Source organism: Elephas maximus, chromosome 7 (genome assembly GCF_024166365.1).
Source record: "Elephas maximus indicus isolate mEleMax1 chromosome 7, mEleMax1 primary haplotype, whole genome shotgun sequence".
NCBI classification, from domain to species: domain Eukaryota; kingdom Metazoa; phylum Chordata; class Mammalia; order Proboscidea; family Elephantidae; genus Elephas; species Elephas maximus.
The window spans coordinates 77975021-77997779 of NC_064825.1; the positions used below are offsets into that span (position 1 = coordinate 77975021).

The following is a 22759-nucleotide window of genomic DNA, read 5'->3' on the forward strand; positions in this document are numbered from 1 at the left end:
AGTAGATCACTGGACTGAGTGTGTATCAAGAGGCTTCTGTTTTTAGCTGTTAGAAAGGTCTTTGCCTGGATAAAGCATTCTTATCTTTGTGGCAACTGATATTCCACCCTCTGTGGCAGAGCTTTTTTGTACAAAGACTTGTGAGCGATCTTGATTTACAACTCATTCAATCTGTTCCGTTTGCACAACACCTAATGACAAGAAATCACAGAGGGTCAGGGAAGGTGTGTTGGGATGAACTGTAAAGTGTGGACAGCCATTTATTTCTTATGCAACTCTTGTGTTTCTTGTTGTTTTGATTCTTGGCAGATAACTCCCTATGCACGTGATGCGATCACTCACAGAATATAACCCTGCAATTTATCTTCTATGGAGTTCTTCAGAGATAATTTTCCTCTGGGAAATGTCAGCTGTTATACCATAAGTTTACTATATTCTGAATAGAAATGAAAGTATAAGTGTTTAAAAAATGAACCAGTAGAAAAATGGACAAAGATCATGAATGGCCAATTCATAATTCCAGAAAGCCAATAAAGATTTAAAAAAAAAAAAAAAACAAAAACTGGATACCTTGGGAATAATCTAAATGCAAGTAAAAACTATTACATACCTTTTTGTCATATACAAAATAAGCAAAGATTGAGAAAATTGTATATTTAATGTTGGTGAGGATGTGGGAAAATAGGATCTTCTACACATTACTGAAGAAAAGTAGAAATTGGAATGCCTTCTTCGAAGGGCAGTTTGACATTAAATATCAAAGGCCTCAGAAGTGTTCCTATCCTTTGATCCACTTTTAAAGTTTATGTGAAGGAAATAAAGAGAGATAGGCACAAATGTTAATGCACCAGGATGTCTAATAAAATGTTTTTCAAATAGTAAATGAAATGGAAATATACTGAATCTATGACATTTGGAGGCAGCCTTCACAAATTGTGCTCATTTTAGATGCCAGCCAAAAATCATATTCTTGAAAACTATTCAAGAATATAGAGCAATTATTTGATACTGTGAATATGAGGTTAACACATTTCTATCCAGTATATAATAATAAACAATTCAGAGTCAGAAATTGAAAGACAGACAGGAATGGGGTTGCCAAGTGATCATCTTTTTCTTCTTCAATTACCTATTCAACAAACTTTAGGAAGTAAACAGGCATAGCCCATAATCTGAAAAATGAACAAGTAATTTTATTTATTAAGATGTAATTCAGACAAATTTGCATGGGAAATTATTTATTGACATACATTTTTACGCATCAGCATAATATAAAGACTTTTTCACATTGTTGAAATTAAAACAGACATTTCAAGTTGATTAGAGAATTGAGTACAAAAAAAAAAAATTTTTTTTTCTTTTATAGTAACAGATGGAAACCCTGGTGGCGTAGTGGTTAAGTGCTATGGTTGCTAACCAAAAGATCACCAGTTCAAATCCACCAAATGTTCCTCAGAAACTCTATGGGGCAGTTCTACTCTGTCCTATAGTGTTGCATGAGTCGGAATCGACTGGCTGGCCATTTGTTTTTGTGTAACAAATGATAGAGATTATTCATGTACCACTGAGCATACTCTAACCGGAAGGATTTAACATGTAATGCTTACCTGCTACCCCTGCTGTTCAAAACAATCTGGCATTCAAATGCATGACTAGGGGAGATTTTCTTTTTTATGTCTCTGATTTATTAAGAATAATAACTAGCTTCATTAGATTCCTTAATGTTTAGGGGTGTGCTTTAGGTTAAAGAGATGAACGTGACTGTTTAAAAGTATGTAATGTATCACTCTAATGACAAAAATATTCCCCCGTTAAATCTTTTAAAAGAAATGAATATTCTTTTAATTGTGGAGTAAAGAAAAGGAAAATGTTGAAAAGGCTCTATGTATGAAAGTATTTCTGTTTTCAGTTTCACAGAGATATGAAATTTGTTAGGATGCCTTAGTGGATAATCTTCCTAAGAGTAAATTTAATTTTTAGAAGACTAACTGCTTTATTTCTAAGGTATTTAAAATAAACCATTTTTTTCCATCAATGACATTTTTGTATTAGGATATATTATATAATTCGCATTGTCAAGTTAACTTAATTTTTTTTCAGAAGCTTTTTTGTTTTGCTTTCTTTGTATATATTCCGGTGAGCTTGGGAAATGGAAAAAAAGGGGGATGGGGTAAACTTGAAAAATATGCAGTTTTTTGCTTGCTGTAATTGTGTCAATATCATTATGTTATTGGATGATTATAGGATTTGGAGGCCAGTGACTATTCTTCACCTATTTCTCTGAGAAAGAATCTACTCAGCAAAAAAGGGTTTGCTGTTTGCTGTGCTAGCATGTAAATGTGTGTGATTGGCTTGAGAATTTGTTTTCTATTTTTATTATCTTTGTGTTTGCTGTGTGGTACTGTCTTTTTTTTTGATGCAGCCTTCTGATGAGCACAGTTTTCCAAAATCCTTTGTCCTATTTAACAGTGGTCAGTGTTTGGCTTCAGAGGCAAACAGTAATCTACCTGCTCCCTTCTAGAATATTTTTTGTAATGTTATTTAAAAAAAAAAAAAAAGTGCTACTTTTCAAAAGCAAAAAGGATAGTCTGTGGATTTTTAATCTTTAACATTTTTTTCATAGGTTGCATCAGAAAAAGATTTTATACCTGTCTTCCAGTGTTGGATACGTCATCCCTTGCTGCTGCTGCTGTTGTTGTTATTGTCGTGGACTTATAAGAGTATTGCTGTGGGGAAAAAATAAATGATTACTTTTTATTAGAACTAGTGTAGAATAATGATTGCAGGGCACTCATTCAGTTCTGGGTTACCTATATTCACTTTATTTCTCTCCTGGGAACATTTTATTTCAGACCGTTTTGTTTTTTAACATCTGTTCTTTTAAAGTACTTACTTTGTTGGCTTCTCGATTCACTTTTTACTTTTGAACTCGAGAAAACTTTTCCCAATTTAGCCATTTTCTCTAAGCCAGAGAAAATGTGAGAGAGAACAGTATTGAATCTGATCGAGAGAGTGAAATGCCTTCCTGGAATGATAGGTCTGTCAAGGACTTGAAGGAGTCAGTGTAGAATTAGGAAAGTGGACAACCTTCTAGCTTCTCCAGGATTAGATTTTTATTGCAGAATGCTTAATAATATATGCTTAATAAATGATAGGTAAGCAGTTCACATCCACTACCACATCCAGTTTTCCAACCACCATCATTTTATAGATAAGAAAGCTAAAACATAGGAGTGAAAATACTTTGCCCAATATTCCACAGCTTCTATGTGATCCAGCTAGGATTTGAATTCAGATCCGTTTACCTCCTAAAGTCTTGCCACTGTGTTACAGACATTCACATTTTGTTTGAGTTAACTTTAGAAATTCATATGATTATCTCAAGTAAGAGGAGGAAGAAAAAAAGAAATATAAACCAAGCATAACAGGATTGTGAGGGTGGCACAGGACTGGGCAGTTTTCGTTCTGTCGTACATAGGGTCACTATGAGTCGGAATCGACTCGATGGCACCTAACAACAGCAACAAACCAAATTAGAAAAGACTGCCTCTGATTGCTGATTTAAATTGTAATGACTTAATTAATTCAATAAGCTTTATTTAGAGGCTACCAGGACTGCTGGCTGCTGAAGCTCCAGAACATTTCTCAATTTAGTGGCAAAGGCAATTAACCACATTTTTCCATACATCTTCCATTTCTGATAAGATTATGAAAGAACACTCTTTGTTTTTATAGTTTATATGTGGATTGTATATAATATTTTAAATCATTCTGACTAGGCATTCTGAGAAATTTGGATACTAACACACATACACGCACACACATACATACAAAATGAATGAGCTTACAAGATTCATCTTTGTTTATTTTTTCCTCTTCTCTTTAGCTTCAGATCATTTTGTTGTTGTTAGGAGCCTTTGAGTTGATTCTGACTCATAGCAACTCTACGTGCAACAGAACGAAACACTGCCCAGTCCTGCACCATCCTTACAATCATGGCTATGTTTGAGCCTATTGCTATAGCCACTGTGTCAATCCATCCCATTGAGGGTCTTCCTCTTTTTCACTGACCCTCTACTTTACCAAGCATGATGTCCTTCTCCAGGGACTGGTCCCTCCTGATAACATGCCCAAAGAACGTGAGACGAAACTTTGCCAATCTTGTTTCTAAGGAGCATTCTGGCTGTACGTCTTCCAACACAGATTTGTTCGTTCTTCTGGCAGTCTGTGGTATATCCAATATTCTTCATCAACACCATAATTCAAAGGCATCAGTTCTTCTTCAGTCTTCCTTACTCATTGTACAGCTTTCTTGCACAAGCATATGAAGTGATTGAAAATACCATGGCCTGGGTCAGGCACACCTTAGTCCTCAAAGTGATATCTTTGCATTTTAACACTTTAAAGAGGTCTTTTGCGGCAGATTTGCCCAATGCAGTATGTTTCAGATCATTTTAAAGCCCCTAAATTAGGGTGCTAGGTCTATAATTGCATCCTATCTTTAAACTCAGAGATTGAGAGTGGCATGACATTGGGAGCAGTTTATAACTATCACTTCACTTTGTTGGGTAGCGTCTTTTGTACCTTCCAGATCCTGGCAGAGGAGAAAAGCTCATAATTCCCACTAAGGGCTAATTCAGTGCAAGGATCGTTTTGTCTCCACTCATCATCACCACCACCACTGTTATCCTTCACATTTGTACAGCACATTTCATTTGGCAAAGCATATTTAGATATTTTTAGCCCTACAGTTATAGGAATCATAACTAATATTGTTATGATTATAACAATGATTAATATTTTCAATCGTTAATGTGCCTACTAATCTCCTGGAAAGCCTGTTTAAATGCAGATTCTTCTGCAGGCAGAAGGTCTGAAGTGAGGTCCAATAATTTACATTTCTAACAAGCTCCCAGGTGATGCCAATACTGTTGGTCTGTGGCCCACACTTAAGTTGTGAAAGAATAATGTTTACTGCGTGCTTATAATTTACCAAGTACTCTTAGCCATAATATGAACTCATATGGAAGAACAAGTAGATAGAATGATGCCTGTTGTAGAGATAAGGAAGTTTTTCAGCCTGGATTAGAACTCAATTCTTCTGATTTCCAATTTAGTATATCTCCTACTCTACCGGACTCTGATCATTGGAAGCTGTTCTTGATTCTGGAAAAGTGGGAGGTCATTAATGAATGATTTTTTCTAGATATTTTCAAAATTCAGCTAGGAAAATATAATCTTTTAATTTTTCTTCCCAAATCAAAAGCTAAAAAAGTATTTTTCAAGAACAATGGGAACATCATAGCCTCTAATTGTATAGAAACCAACCGGAGAGGACAATTTTCCATGCTTTCACTTCATCGTTCATATGTTAATATATTTAGCTACACTTTTTTTATACATTCAAGGTCTAATGCAATTTATCCCTGCAGATTTTATGACATTGAAACTCTACCCATTGCTTTAGCAAAAAGCCTCACTTTCTGTTCCTGGAACTAGCAGCGTTCCATTTGACATTTGATGCCCATGAGATTTTTATAGAATCTAGGATATGAGACTGAGTCTCCTGCCACATATTTTTGAATAGGGATCTGTGTTACTTTTCCCGGAGGTGTTCTGTATTGTGCTCTTCTTCTTCGAGATGCCTTTGATTATTTAAAAAGAAGCCTCGAATGATAAAGCATTTTGCATAATAATTACCATTGACTAGAGAGCTTTTTATTTGTTTTGCAGAGAGTTTGTTCAGAGGAAAATAAAAAGCAATGCCAATCTCCTCTTCAGTCCCAATTCAAAATAAAAGGCCACATCAATGTTACAATGATATAGTGGAAATAAATATGTTTCCAACTGTAAAATTCAGTGTAAATGGAAGTTTCCTTAATTTTTGAAAAAATGAAGCAGTAATCATGTTTAAAATGGGTAGTACTCACGACTCAATCCAAAGCTTTAGTTTGAACTTAATCCACTAAAAGCTGGCTTTCTAATAGTACTGACAAAGACATGCATTAAGTTATCTGAGCTTTTAATATATGCAATATATAATCAGCTGACATAGTTTATTAAAAATTGAAACATACAAGTTATTTTCTTCTCAGGAATGGGTGAATTAACGTTTCAAAAAATGATGTATTTTCTAATGTAATTGTTACTTAAGCTTTATAGTTAACACAAACTCATAATGACTATAAAAAAACCCATAGTATATCTGATTTATATGTCTGTATTTTTTTTTTTTTTTTTATATGCTGGCCAAATTGACCTATTTAATGTGAAATCTGATAGAATTTAGAATTAACTATCTCTGGTACAACATAAATAATAAAAAATAAATAAAAATATACTCATGATAATAGAGCCACTCTAAATTATACATATCTCCTAATAGCAAAAATGTTTTAATCCAAGGTTTCATCCATCCTTAACATAGTGACTGACACATGATAGGTACTCAAAGTGCTCATAGAAAAAAAAAAGTGAACTAATGTTAATTGACTAAGCCAAATGAAAATAATATTAAAGAAAAGAGTTAACAATAACAACAACAATATTAATAAAAAAAACGGGCAGTTGTTTATTATGTACCAAACACTGTGCTAAGAATAACAGCAAATTTTATTTTGTTTAATCCTCACGACTATATCGTGAGGTAGACACTATTTTTTCCCTCAGAATTCTGAAGTTTTATAGGGTAACCTCCCAGAATAACACGATTAGTAAGTGTCAGAGCTGACATTCACACCTAGATGTTTCTGGCCCATGCCCAGGATCACTTTACCCTCCCATCTGTTAACATTAGATTAGAACTTTCTTTAGTGCAAAAATCAAACAAGGTCACCTCTTATATGAAATAGAGAGACTTGAAGACTCTGAAATTTAATTTTACAGTGATGAGTGTTTGCATTTGCAATTAATATTACATAATTTAAATTCTTGCCTTTCCTCACATTCATAGATAGGTAACTTTTTAGTCTTTATCCAATTTGCTCATCGTCAACACTGCTGTCTCCATCACATAATCTTTATCATCTTCGATATTAAGAGATCCAATGCTTTCTGCGGAACTATTCTGCTCTACTGTAGAAGTGGTGAATCTCTTTAGCATTATTTCATTCATAGTTATCAAATATTGATTTTTTTTGCCACATATGCCACTTATGGTACGTCCAATATTTGAAAAACATGGGAGGCAATATTATTGGCCTGTCTTGAAGTATTTTATTGCTTTCTAAGAGAATGTATTTTCCAAGAAAACTGGGAAGTCAATCATTATCTTTGTCTTAGCATTTTCCTAAGAGCTGATGCAGGGGAAGAGGTTGATTTGCCTTAAATTCTATGACTTGGCTCTGTTAAGAAGACAAAATAGAGAATCATGCAGTGTCTTTCCAATTTTCCAAAATGATTTTGTAGTGAGTCAGTGTTAGAGTCAGCATTCAATGTTTGGCCCACAAAACCTGTCTTAAATTGATGGCCAAATTGAGGAAGCAAACAAATACAAAATAATTATGCATCCTAAACATCACGTTGTCTTTTCTATATTACCCACATTTGATTTGTCTGTTTTCTAAAAATAGACAAATCAGATGTGGGTAATAGAGTAATTACCTTTCATTGTTTTCTTTTTCAGAATAAATATAAATTATATAATTTTTTTGGTAATATATATTTACATACCAAACATACCAATGTTGCCACAGTCCTAAGAAGATGTACAATAAGCTGGTTAAAGAACCATTATATTTGTGTCAGGTAGTACTTTTTATAGTCAGTTATTTCCTGCACATCCACTTTAATTGTTCTGTTCATGAATGATTTCCATATTTTTATACTGTTTCCATCAAGAAATACATGAAGTTGTATCCAGGGCTCCTGGAGCTTCAGCCACTTGCCTCTCACGGCTTTCACTTAAGATGAGGATATTAATAGGGCCTGAAAATGTTCCTCAGATTTTATGTAGTCATTTCTCCCACTCAAAGCTCTTGTTTGTTATTTTGTACCATGGACAAGGTGAAAAAGTCCAAATCAGAAGAAACTGATTTTCTAGATGAGAAGATTGATTTTCATCCTTTTGCTTTTATTATATTTCTTTTGTGACATTTATTATTGTTCTCTGTCTGAAATGGATGCCTGTGTAATTTTACAGCCCATATGTTGCATTGCACTGAAGTTGATTTAATGTGTCAAAAGTTGTGAAGTTTGTATCCTTGTAGCCAGTCAGCTGATTTGAAAAGAAACCTGTAGTGGTCAAGTCCATTCCAACTCATAGAGACCCTACAGCACAGAGTAGAGCTGTCCCATAGAGTGACCAAGGTTGTAATCTTCGCAGAAGCAGACTGCCACATCTTTCTCCTGTGGAGTGGGTGTTTCTCCCACAGAGTGGCTGGTAGGCTTGAACTGCTGACCTTTTGGTTAGCAGCTGAGCGCTTAGCCACTACACCACCAAGACTCCCTGAGTCAACTAATAGTACATTTGAAATTGAAGGTAGTAATTATCTTTATTTTAAGTCCCTTTAATTAGAACTAATTTGAGGCTCGCCTGACTAGGGTTTTGTGACAGTCTGTGAAGGTCAAATGAAAATCTGTAAAGGTCAACTGAAACTAAAATTTTTATTATCAAGAATGGAAATATTCCATAATTCAGATTTTCCATAATCAATTCTATTTTAATGAGCGTTACTAATAAGAATTAGAATTTATTGTAAAAGTTTTTAAAATGATACTTTAAAGCCAGATAATAATAAGATTATAAACAAAATTACATACTTCTACTATTCAAGTAAAAGTATTTTTCCATTTATCACACGCTCCCGCAGAATTCCATTGTGGTGTCAGTAGGCCAAATATTAGGATTACCACAATCTGTGAGGAGGAAGAGTCTGATACTTAAGTGAAGGGAATCACATAATGCTGGGAAATGGAATCATTACAAAAATTCTATATTTAAGAATTAAAGCATTATAATTATTTTTTAAAATTTATTTATAAGCTATATCTTCAGTTATTAGCTTATTAATCAAGTCTGTGTGAAGACTGTTCTTAATGAAATACTATCTTCTAATATCTGTTCTCTTTATTAGATATTTTGAAAAATGACATTTTTTAATTCCCTAATCTTGCTTATAAAAGAGTAGCATAAGCCCTGCATACTCCTCTGATAGGCTCAACAAACACAAATATGATTTATCACCATTATGAATGTGTCTAAAGCTATCAGTAAAACATATTTATTAAGCAATATGATTATGTTAAAATAGAAATATAAATGCACAGCACAGTGCATTCTAATTTTCTCATCTGATGGGCAAACCAGGCTGATGGTAGATTGGTAAATATTTACAAAATCCACTCAGCTGAAGGAGTTTTTCTTTCTTAAGTATTTAATCAGATTTGATTAGGAGAGGGCATCAAGTTTCAATGTCTCATTTCACATTAATCAGTATTTGGAGGATAACAAAAGACTGTGTTGTATAGTATTTACCCGTATTCATTGAATTACTACTGCTAAAATCACTGGTAAAGGTAGACCCTGGAGTTTTAAAAGCCAGTCTTTTCTCCATGAGCTTTGCATGCTGTGTGTTTTCAAACATCTATCAACTATTTATATCATAATTCCAGCTACATATGTTTCCAATACTGACTTACTATCATTAACTAATTGAAGGAAATATTCTCAGGGTGAGATTTCCTTAGACTAACAGCTTTTAGGAAAGGTCGGGCAAAGAATTTTGAAAGGCGCTTTATGTCTTGAGTAGTGCTAAGGACACTGTGGTATAGGATGGTTTCTGTGAATGTCAGAATGAAAATGTGTGTGTAGACTAGTTCATTTCCTGGGAGCATGAGGGATGGGGACCATCCACAAGAGTGTTCTCTGTTGAGCTGCATTACAATCCTTTCTACTATAAAAGTGCCCCCTCTGTCTTGTCTTTCAGTCCTTCACAAGCAACCCAGAGAAGTGTGTCTCTGTTTGCTAGAGCTTGGCCGGATTGCAGCCAGGTAAGTCCAACTACTGCTATGATGGAGAGACATAGATCATCTCAGCAACCAAGCAATGGAGAAGCTTGCTGGCTCTTCATTGCTGGTGCTTAACTTTAATGGGCAGAAGCTGCTCATTCAAATATGATTAGTATGAACATCTAGAAAGCAATTCAAACAAAAGTATGCCATATTCTTAACATCATGATCTTGCTGTCAAAGTCATTGTATCTAAGCACTTGATAAACCTCCTTGAATCAAATATATTTTCCCTCCAACTCTTTCTTAAGGGGATAAAATCTTATACGTGGTATTTTATTTAACAGTTACTCTTTCCTTAGTGGAAAGTACATGCCCATCCCTTTCTTATTCCTTCCTTCCCTCCTTTTCGCCTCCGTTACTCCCTCTCTCCTTTTTTGTTTTTTAATTTTAATACCTCCTTTTTCTTTTTCTCCATTTTCACCCTATTAAAATTCTCACCTCTGACCTGTTTTAGTTTCCATCCCTGAGTGGGGTGGGGGGTATTTTAAACATTATTTTCTGTGTTTATGATTAGTGAAAGGCATAGAATTGTATCTTTATGTAAAGACATATTTTGAATCTTTTTCTTTTGAAAAAAGATAAAAAAAAAATAAAAAGAAGAAGAAATACCAGAAACCATAGCTAAAAGAAGCAGAGGTAGGGATTGTTTTAGGTAAGCGGGCTTGCTTTGGTTTCATGCCTTCCTTTCTATTATTTTGCCCCTAATAAAATAGGGCTTCTGATAGTTCTATGAAACCCACAGGCCTAGAAATGGAGAAACAAGGTTTGGAAAGGATCTTGATGTAGAATAATAATTCAGGATTAATTTTAAAACGTTTTGTGGGCCAGATATGGCAATACTTTTATGGCTGAGATCAGATAAACTAATAAGATGAAGTGAGAGTTAGCTCTGGGAGTAAGTTCTCAAATAGAGAATTTCTAAATTCTAAATTCCTAAAGAAAATAAAAATTTCTGAAGAAAATTTCTAAAGGAAAAGAAAATACCAGATGGGCAAATTACAGCAATGGGTGGATAACTTGCTTCCAATGATAGACCTTTTTTGAACAAATATAAAATTAACCTGTATTCAGAAGAAGTTACCCCAAGTTCTTTAAAACATTGTAGTTCACATAGTCATAACTAATGACACACCAGGTGTGAAATTTACTTTACCACAATAGTCGGGTACAAGAATGATTGCTTTTATTTATTTATTCATTCAAATTAATAGGACTGAATCTCCACTCAACAAGGTGTAAAGAAATCACCAATCTGATCTGAGACATTTGGAGGCTCCCCTACCCCCCTTTCCTTCCCCCAGAGATTGTGCCAAAGTTGCTGAGAGAGGACACCAGTCTTCAATCCATTCAGGTCTCTACTACCCAGGCACAATTCTAGCTCTCATGGACCTTTAAAAGCTTATAGCATCTGGCTGCTTCATAGGATTCCATTCCCCTTTCAGTGCTGCCGCCTTCATGGGTTCTATGAGGGACCAGGACAAAGTTACCAGCTACTCCTAGGATGCTGCCAAACTCACTCCCACACCAAACTTAAAGCTAGCTTCTGGTCTGCAGGAGAAACAGCTCTGAGCCAAAGGAATAAAAAGGACCCAGCAGCTAGCCTCTAAGAATGAAGAAGTTAAAAATAGCACTACCACCACAAGTTGCCAACACCAACTCGTGGCAACCCTGTGTGTGTCAGAATAAAACTGTGCTCCATGGGGTTTTCAATGGCTGATTTTTCAGAAGTTGATCTCCAGGCCTTTCTTCCAAGGCACCTCTAGGAGAACTCAAATCTCCAACATTCAGGTTAGCAGTTGAACATGTTACTGTTGTCACCACCCAGGGGCTTCCATTTACAATACAAAAAAAAAAAAACAAACCCATTGCCATTGAGTTGATTCAGATTAATAGTGACCCTACAGGACAGAGTAGAACTGCCCCATGGGGTTTCCAAGGAGGGGCTAGTGGATTTGAACTGCTGATCTTTTGTATAGCAGCTGAGCTGTTAATCACTTTACCACCAGGGCTCCTATTTACAATACAGGGGGGTGGAAAACACACAAAGTAAAATCAAAATAAATGCGCTGCCACCACTGAAATAACTAGAGTAGGAGAAGCTGGATGAGGTGTATTTTCTATTTAACCGAGGATTTGGCAGAAAAAGTTTTGTTTAGTTGTTTTAATCTTACTTTTAAAATATTCTAAAATGCTAGATTCCATTTTGTTGCTTTGATAATCTAAATATATAAATCAGATAAGCATCATGATTCTGAAAACTGTGGCATGGAGATAAAGAGAGTTGCACTATCTCTAGAATAGCCAGGAATTGACATTTTTCTCTCGTTTAGCTTATATTATTTGCCCGCTTTCTGGGTTTTATTTTATTTTGTGTATATGCTTTTTATTATCTCAGCACTCTGGTTAGGAATCTTGCTGAACTGAACATTTTAACTATGGTGGAATCATTGAAGGGAGAAGACCTGCTACCAGTGACAAAATTCCTTTATGAATTATCCTCTGCTCTGACTCTGGCATAAATTGCCCTTTGCCATAGACTGAAAGAAATTATAATCTCAGGTAATGAAAGGGAATTCTAATGACCTGTCAATTGCAAGGTGGAGCAGCATATTAAGTTTTTCTTTTTTATAATTTTAAAATTGTGATTCTGGGTTGCTCCATTTCTGACCGTACTTTATGACCATGAAAGCTGGTGTTCACATTAGAAAAAAATATATTGATTTCACGAGGGAATTATGTAGGGATTAAAATAACCATGGCATTACAATATCCAATTTGTAAATTTTGACTTTTGTCTTGTACACTTACACCTAGAATGAGAAAATATGCTGATACTTAATCATACTGTAACTTTGGCTGTTACATTTACCGTGATGTTAAATAATCTAATACCAACCCGATAGATGGAACATTTAAGTATAAATTTCTATTTAAGTTTCTTCCTTTGCACACATTTGAAGATTTTTTTTTTATTTTAATGGAAGTTCAGCTGTGCCTTATAAACAGCAACCCGATACACTCAAACCACACTATCTTTCCTGCTATTCAAAGCATCAGTTAAAGGAAAAGGGAAATTCATCACCCAAGTCTAATTTTACTCCTAAATTTTACTTTGGATGTGTTAAACCAATCTCTAGACACTGAAATTTGTGCTCCTTCCTTCCCTCTTCTAGCCCTCCCCCCAGGGTGGATTTCACAAATAATTGAGTTAAAACAGCTTTATCCAAGACTAGAAGTGAGTTTAAGAGTGCTTTCAAAGATACAACATTAATTTGCACACACTACAGTTGGGTTCAGACCTTACCAAAGTCCCCAGTACAGTCTTATGAGTTTTTCATCACTGATACATGATACTTTTTTATATTTGGATATATAAGCATTTACTTCTCAAAATTACACGAGTATCATCTTACAAGCATCAACATCACTTCACAAATGATTCTCCGTATGCTTTCAGATTCTCTGCCTTGTTCTCCTGCCTGAGAACACTGGTGAAGCCCTCCTGAGAGCTGTGGGCTTCTCTGAGTTCTGGGGTGGGAAAATGAGACCACTTATGTTTGTACTCACGGGGAAAATTGCCTCTTATTTTCAACTAAATAGAACTATCATCACTGGAGAGTGAAATCCCTCTGCTAATATTTCAGAAAGCGTGTCAGTTTGCCTTCTGAAAAGTAAAACAGTCAGCAGCAGCAGGTTAATAAAACCTCAGAGAACTTTTTAATGACAGTGTGTTGACCTTCGTTGATGAAAAAAAAAGTTACTATGAATCCAGTATATTGACAGGCTATAGAATTAAGATTATCTTTATGATAAAAGTAAAAGCTTTAGATATTTTGATTTATGGCTTTATGTGATTTTTATTTTTGACTACTTCCTTGATTTTGAACACAATTTATGGCCATTCCAAATAAATATACTTCTTGAATATTTTCTTTAGTCTTTCATTTCAATCCATGGCATAATGAAAGGCAATTCTGTTAAAAAGCAAAATATTCTTATATAAGAATAATTAATTGGCTATAATAATATCCTAGTCAAAGCACTTGAATCTGATTTCTAAAAATATCAGGTTTTCACATAGGTGAAATTTCCTTCCAATTAAATCTGTCTTTAAACTGCTTTAAAACATAAGATAAATGGGTCAAAAAAAAAAAATATTGCAAGAATTCATAAATTATCTGTTGCATGCCTTCAGAAGGGGTATTTCTATCATTTGGCCATAAAATTTATCCCTCTCACCCTAATAGGAGCCCTGGTGGCATAGTGGTTAAGAGTTCAGCTGCTAATCAGAAAGGTTGGCAGTTCAAATCCACCAGCTACTCCTTTGAAACCCTATGGGGCAGTTCTAACCTGTCCTATAGGGTCGCTGTGAGTTAGAGTCCACTGGACGACACCTACCAAGGACAACCCTGGTAAGGAGCTCTGGTGATGCAGTGGTTAAGAGCTCAGCCACTAACCAAAAAATAGGCTGTTCTGATCCACCAGCAGCTCCTTAGAAACCCTGTGGCGTAGTTCTATTCTGTCCTGTAGGGTCACTATGAGTTGGAATCAACTTGACGGCAGTAGGTTTGGTTTGGTTTCTAATCCCAGTAAAGTGGGCCCCAAATGTCTTTTGTTTGTGAATTATAGACTGTTAAATAGTTTGAGTAGATTTCTAGTTTAAGGCTCACTTTGGGAGCTCAGTTATTTTATCTAAAGCAATCTTAAAAGTTGTGTCATGTGCTAGGAGAATAGGAAATCCATTCCTAGAATCTCATAATAAAGTCATTAACCATCAGAACCTTTCACTAGTACTTTGCATTTTCTTTTAAAATGAGATAAAAAAACAATGCATGGCCCTCTAGTAGCCACTCTACTTCCATATCACTGTGGTGTACGCATGTGAGGATTTGGCTTTAGTGAGGTCAGCCTTCTTGCTATCTTTAGCTTGAAATGTATTCCGTTTGAGAACAATAGTTTCCTCCTCTAAGGTTCTAAAATCATGTAGTTGGAAAAGAATGGAAAATAGTATAAACTTGTGAAAACCTCGTAGATAAACTAGAAATGAGAAATGGTATAAAGTTAATCATGGAAACCAGAATGAACAGCCTTTTGGAGAGAAGAGAAAAGGCCTATTTGGTGACTAAGTTAACTTGCAGGTGTGGGCCCCCAACCCAAGGGAAATTTCATGATTTACAGCCTGTTGACATCTCCAGACAGACAGGAAGTCAATGAATCGTATTTAAGTGTGCGTTTTAGGATTGGCTGACTGTACCTTAGGCAGCTTGAAGCACTCAAAAGCCAATATAAGCAGAGATTTGGAGCTTAGTTTTGATTTCTGTGCGCAGCGGCATAGCTAATTTCCAGCATTCCCATATTGAAAAGAAAATTATGTATATATATATATCTCCAGGGCATGGTTTTCTATGTATAATTTTGTTACCAATTTTATTCAAACTTTGGCTACTTTTCTTGTATTGGATATGGAGCAGAGCCTGTTGTTACTCTAATAACATGTTTTTTCTTATTATTTCACTTTTTAAAATACTAGCAAAAATTATGCAGCCTGTTCCTTAAAGGTGGCACGAATCCACTGACAGTTACGAATGAAATCCTATTTTCCATTTGGCCTGATTTATACTTTCAAATATGGTATTTTCTTTATGATGGAACTTTAATTGCCTGTGACTTCTAGTGTGTTAAAATTCTCTAGCCTTATGGTCAAGTTTATTTTATTCTCTTAAGAAACTTAAACATAATTGAATTTTATGCCTTGATGGAATTAAGAACCCAAAGAGGTCTAGAGAGATGAAAAGAATTGCCCAAGATCATCCAATGAGTTAGTAGCAAAGCTGAGTCTAGTCTGCTAAAGGGAGCCTAGTACTTTGCTTCTGAATAACACTTTAATTTTTGAAAATTGTTACATTATTTCAGTTGGTGGTACAGTATATTCAAAAGAGCAAAAACTTTGGCTACAGGCCCTCAGTGCTGCAGTTTCTTGGGTCTGTGATCCTTGATGCTATTGTTGCTCTTGTGAGTTGCCAGCGAGCTGATGCTGACTCATGGCGACCCCATATGTGCACAGTAGAACTGCTCCATAGGGTTTTCAAGACTGCAACCTTTTCGAAGCAGATCACCAGGCCTTACTTTCGAGGTGCCTCTGGGTGGGTTTGAACTGACAACCTTTCAGTTAGTAGTCAAATGCTTAACCATTTGTGCCACCCAGGAACTCCTTGACCCTTGATAAATCAATTAACTTATCAACAGCAATCTCAAAGTTTGTGCCAAGTGCCGGACACTGTTCTATGCATGCAGTATATACTGTTTTAATTTCTTGTAACAATATTAAAACATGGGAATTAGAATTCCTGTTTTACCATTGAAGTAAAACTTAGGTTCAGAAATAATGTATGTTAAGATGTCCCACTGTGCCAGACACATTGAAAATGTTCAATATGGTTGCTTTTCTAACCTTCTTCCTTCTCCCTTCCACCGCCGCTACACTAGAACTCTAGAGTAGGCTAGTATCGTCTCTATTTTCTTGATAGAAAACAGGCTCTTAGAGGTTAAGTGATTTGCTGAAACTTAAAGAGTAGGTTAATGGCACAGTTAGTTCAAGCCTACCTCAGGGAAGAAAGATAAACAAATGTGAATATTGCTAGCACCTGCCAGAGGTAATGAGATGCTGTGTAGAGTTCAGGGTAATTAACAAGTATTAGGAAAAAAAAAAAGTGCTTTAGTTTCAGACAAGGTTTAAGTTCTTCTAGAAAATCTTTTTTCTTTTTTTGGTAGAGCATTTTTGTATATTTAATGTTGACCTGTTCTATTAAATTGATAGTTGAATTTCAGGGGATCAAAAACACTGAGACCAAAACCATTTTTGAATCTGAAATCTTTGTTATGTGAGAATACATTAAACTTTTTTTATTCCCAAGGTAGCTACTGAGTATGTACTGTGTATCAGCATCCACGGTGGATGTTGGGAAGCCATGAGCCAGGTAGACAGGGGTCTCTGTGGTTACAGAACCTGCAGTCCAGCACGTTTCTACCAATGTCCCATTAATTGGTAAATATGTATAAAATGTTAAAACTATGATAAATGGTGCCTAAATTTTTTAGGTAATGATTTATGTAACTCAAAATTCATCTGTTCACTGCAGGCAATTCTCAAAATAACAGTTGTTCAGTTGCGTTTTGCCAGTTTACCTGTTTTGTACTGAATTTTAAATTCTTAGTTTTCCTGCCCTTAAAGAGCACCCAGTATACAGCACCCCTGCCCCCACTCCTTTCCACCTGAATTCTCAAAAAGTAGAAAATAAAAAGAGCAGCAGATGAAACATCAAATATCGCCTTTATTATTTTAAAGTCCAAGTTGAAACACATGGCTAGTGTCTTTACCTGAACTCCAGAATTAAGCAAATTAACTACCCAGTCCTAAGCAGAGATGGGACAGGATGGGCTCTTCATGGAGGCCTCACTGTGGGCAGCTCCCTCCCTAGGGGAGGAAGGCTGAACTGAGTGAAACGTGCTCAGTTTATTTTCTCAGATTTACCGATCTGATAAATTCCTTCATCCTCCCTGAGGAGAAGTGAGTAAAGAAGGAAGGAGACTAGGAGTCAAACTAATTGAACATCCTCTACAAGGAAACCCTGGTGGTGTAGTGGTTAAGAGTTTAGCTGTTAACCAAAAGGTCAGCAGTTCAAATCCACCAAGAATTCCTTGGAAACTCTATGGGGCAGTTCTAATCTGTCTTATAGGGTCATTATGGCAATGGGTGGGTTCTACAAGGACAAAACATCTGGAGTGGAGAAATTGCTTTCACTTAAAGCTGTGTACTAAACACATGTATAGTGAGGTCAGTTCAAATAACAAGCCATTAGAACAGGGCAGTAATTTAAGCTTTTGCATTTAATGATATACAAATATATGATTCAGCCTAAAGTACTGGACATACAATCAGCATATTTATTTATCTCCAGTTTGTTTAGTAGGTTATCCATAACTCAGCTTTTCTCTCATCTCCAACACTTGTAGATCATCTAATTAAAATGTTAGGGAAAAATGGTGTCAGCCCTGAAGTCAGAAAACCTGCACTGGAGTCCATGTCCTGTTCCTAGATAGTTATATACTTTCTCTGAATCTATATTCTTAACTATAAAAAATGAGAGGGTATAACTAGACGATCCCACAAGTCCCAATCTCAAAGAATTATCTTGGATATAGATCCAAGAAAATAGACCTAGTTTTAAGAAAAATATAATTATGGGAGATAAATTTGCTGATAACAATTACATCTCTCTTTTTCTGAACTTTTCTGACATTTATAATTTATAATACACAATTCATCATTTAATATTCTATATTATTTCTCTAAGTGTTTTGTCTCAATTTTTTCCTCAGTTATACTACATATTCATTTATTATATTGTTCTTAAGAACATGACCTATGCTACTCTATGACCCATAGTGCCTTGTTCTTTACCTGCACTAGGTGTACAATTAACAGTGAACTTCTTTGTTAAATCTCTTAAAGGTGTTTATTCTGGGCATTGACATTGTCAGTCTTGACCCTAACTCTCTGACTCTACCTTCATCTTTAAGGAGCTTGTGTTCAAATTAGGGGTTTAATTACAACACTAATATTGTTAAGGATGGTAAATGTGAATGCCAAAGACTAATTTTTAGATGGTTTTTATGTTGTTTATTCAATATATTTTTGTTTATTCTTAGTATGCTACTCGATGTGTATTCATATATGTACACGTACATACACAGCAGGTATATGTGTTTTTTCCTTGCTCAAAAGGATGCTGATGTAATAGTTTACGGTTTCAATGCCAGAAAAAGTTAATGCTTTTTTAAAGGTGAGCAATTTGCTCCTAGAGTGTTCATAATCAAATGTAACATATGGTAAACGCATCACTCTAAGTTATGCATGTGTTTTTGATCTGGTGTATTTTAAAAGGTATGGCGTGGAGCCTCCTGGTTTGATAAAATTGGAAAAAGAGATTGAACAAGAAGAAACACTTTCTGCCCCTTCTCCTTTGCCTTCTCCTTCATCAAAATCTTCTGGAAAAAAGAGTACGGGGAACTTACTGGATGATGCAGTAAGTACAATTGGTCAGACATCTTACTAGCAGTTAGTAGTTTTTGAATCACAAAACTTATTCTGTACATTCTTGACTCAGTCTAACCTTTATCTGTTTCAATTTCATTAAAATTCCTGAGGAAAAGTTTGTGTGTTGAGATTTAAACCTGGCCAGGAGTGTCACTTAATTCTGCTGAGATGTAGTCTCCCCACAAGAATGTTCCTTAGAAGCAAGGATGGAGAGACTATGTCCCACATACTTTGGACATGTTATCAGGCGGGATCAGTCCCTGGAGGAAGGCATCATGCTCGATAAAGTAGGTCAGCGAAAAAGAGGAAGACCCTCAACGGGACGGACTGGCACAGTGGCTGCAACAATGGGCTGAAGCATAACAACGATTGTGAGGATAACGCAGGACTGGGCAGTGTTTCGTTCTGTTGTGCATAGGGTTGCTATGAGTCGGAACTGACTCGAGGACACCTGACAACAACAATTCTGCTGAGTACTACCTAAATGTTTAGAAAAGTAAATGAATTACCTGAAGATTATATTGGAAAAAGCTTAAGCCTTGTTGTTAATGGTTCCTGGTCCCTCATTTCACAGAGAAGAAGCCTAAAGCACAGGATCTTTCCCTTAAAGAAGGCAAAGCAAACATATCACAGAGAAGATAACTGCCCTTTTCTCACTGCCCTTGATGGGCCAGGATCTAGCATTGTTTTCCAAGTGCTTTGGTATCTGTAATGGGTGCTTCTTATTGAGGAAACCGAAATTTAGAAGCTTAGTTACCTGCTGAGGGGAGGAGAGGAGCTTAGATTCCAACCCAGTTTTGTCTGACTCTCCGAGGGCTTAGTCTCTGTTGAGCAGAGAGTCCTTGAGTCACAATTTTTGATCAATTAGGAAATATTTTACATATAACTTTAGAACTACAGTTTCAGCTGAAATAACTCTGGGTGTCACAACAAACAGGGTGAATTGAAGCTCTCAGGTTATCTCTGCTGTCAAGTAGTTCTTGGTTATAACAGATTATGGTTATACTTGATTATGCGTAGTATACACCCACATACACACATTGTCTTTCGGTACAAGCATAAAAATATATATATATATATATATATATATATATATATATATATATAACAACAAAAGAATTAAATCATGGGTGACTGGGATATTGTTCATGTAAAGTTTTCTCTCATTTGCAGAGTTATAGATGTATATAATTTTATAGAAAATGGTAGCACCAGTGGCATTAGACTGAAGTATTCTCACATATATGAAGTGAATCTTTAGAAGCCAGCACCGCATAATGGCAGCTGTACAGAGTAGGCAGGTCTGAAAAGGAATGCTGATCAGAGCTGGGGGTGTCTTTCTGTGGGGTCTGAACTGAAAATATCTGGGAAAATACCTGATTGATGGATGTAGAAAGAGAGATTCTGCATCTTTTTCTTTCCCCGTATGGCACTATAACCTATACTGTGTCAGAGTAGAACGGTGCCCCATAGGGTTTCCAAAGACTGAGTTTTTGGAAGTAGATTGCCATTCTTTTCTTCTGAGGTGCTCCTGGCTGGACTCAAACCTACAACCTATCAGTTAGCAGGTGAGCCTGTTAACCATTTCCACCACCCAGGGAATTCTAATAGTAGGCAATGGTGCCTTGTTTATATATCAGTGAGAACAATTTTCCTCTCTCTCAGTTATATTTTTTGGATTAGACTTTCTTTAGGGTAAGATGTTCCTTTAGTCTTTCTCTTGTAAGTATGTTTCTCTCTGGCTACTATGCTTGTTCTTTCTCCTTTTCCTCTCAGCTCTCACCTCTGTTCATTTTCTTCAACACATTGTGGTAAGGATTCCAGCCACTGAAGATTCCATGGCCAATGTTACTCTTAACTTTCTAATGAATAGATTACTTAATCAAGGGATTTTTCTTTTTAGTCCTCAAATTATAAGAATTCTTCTTAGAATATGACAGTTACTCACTCTCTTCTTGAAAATTTTCCACAAACATCGCTGCTACAAGAGTAATCAACCCAAATGCAACTCATATTTGATTAAACTTCTACAGATGTGTCACGTATTATCCTGAGTAAAGCCCAAACTCATTTACATGTTAGATAAGCCTTCCATGTCCCGGCCTATTGCCTGTTCCCCAACCTTTTCTCCCTTGGACACCTTGTGTTCCGATGTAGTTATATGTAATCGTGCCCACTAATCCCAAATTCCAAGTACATTTTATATCCTGTGCTTTCTCTCACTTGGTTTAGTCATCACACTTCCTCCTACCCACCTTTTAAATCTTCTTTCAAACATGTTTTCTTCTTGTTAAAATTCAGATCGTGTTATCTCCTGTATAAAGCTTTTCTTGGCACCGTCCATCCCCAGTAATATTGACAAATTATTCTTTGATACCTGTACTGTTTCTATTATCTGTACTGTTTCTATATACTTTTTACCATAGATTCAATAATGAGTTATTTACTTTATTGTGTGAAAAGTCTATTATGGGTGGTCCTTGATCTCAAAGGCAAGGACCATACTTTATCAATCTATATCTATCCAACACTATGTTTGTAGGATAAATAACCTGGGTAAATTTGAAAAATCCTTCCCCCTTGTCCTATTTAACTGGATCAGCCATGTGCCCTGGAAATGCATGTACTTCTCAATTCTCCTGTTGCTTTGCAGAGGGAGGAAATTCTATCACTTGAAGCTATTTACATGAACCTGGGAGAGGTAGCTAAAATAGCTCCTTATCTTTAGCAGCTTGTGTCTTGTTTGGCCCTCCCTCATCCTTGAGAAGGGAAGAAATGAGCAGAGAGAGGAGTTGGTGAAACAGCTATGAAAGGGATTATGGAACAGTTTTACCAATGCTCCAATCTGGAAGAAATAAAATGAGATAGAGACTCTCTTTGAAATGGCGACATAGTCACTCCAAAGGTACTTGTTCTACTCCAACTTCTGTTCTTTCAGCTGAAAACAATGGAAGGGATTTCAGAAGAGCTTAAAACCTCCTTTAAAGTTTACTAAACAGTGTTTTGTAGCATAAACATCTGTTCAGGTTAGGAGTTTTAGTTAAATGTAGTAAATGCTGTAAAATGGATATTTCTGTACTATGGCCAGCTAGAATCCTGTGTTCTGCAGGTTTTTAAGCCAGCATTTTTTAACGGATGTTTAATCAAACACGACCACCACCAGATGCCCCATGGGAAATGGGATTCTATGGTTAGGCTTGTTTGAGAAATACAATTTACTGTAGTCCCCACTTAGAGTCTGGCAATGCACACTGGCACAGCAAAGGCTCTGGTGAGTTCCATAATAAGAGCTTGTTTAATCTGGAATTTTTCAAACTTATTTGACCACAGAAGTCTCTTGACAGTCCCCTCCATTCTTCATTGTGGACAACTGCACTGAAATATTTTCATTTTGTTAAATTGATAGTTTTCCGTTGAAGTATTTTATTTCAAGAACTGTGGAGCAAAAAGAAAAGTAATATGAGCCTCGCTAACGGTTTAAATCAGAGCTTCATATATCTAATATAAAAAGGAGATAGTTCCTATGGCAACTGCTCCACTGCATGTGAGGCTGATATACCAGTTAGGAGTTGAAATTCACACACCCAAGTATGGGCCTTAAAATTGGAGTACAAAATAAATATTATATACAAAATTTGTATGTTTAATCAA

General features: G+C 35.9%; 1 protein-coding gene across 3 annotated transcripts in view; it reads left to right on the plus strand.

Moving 5' to 3' along the window:
* Positions 1–22759, plus strand: part of GAS2 (growth arrest specific 2) — a 128827-nt gene that overhangs the window by 50384 nt on the left and 55684 nt on the right. For all 3 annotated transcript variants that reach the window (XM_049890725.1, XM_049890724.1, XM_049890726.1), the window contains exons 5-6: positions 9927–9990; positions 18956–19097. In XM_049890725.1, the coding sequence (XP_049746682.1) occupies positions 9927–9990; positions 18956–19097 (206 nt within the window). The remainder of the gene's footprint in view (positions 1–9926; positions 9991–18955; positions 19098–22759) is intronic.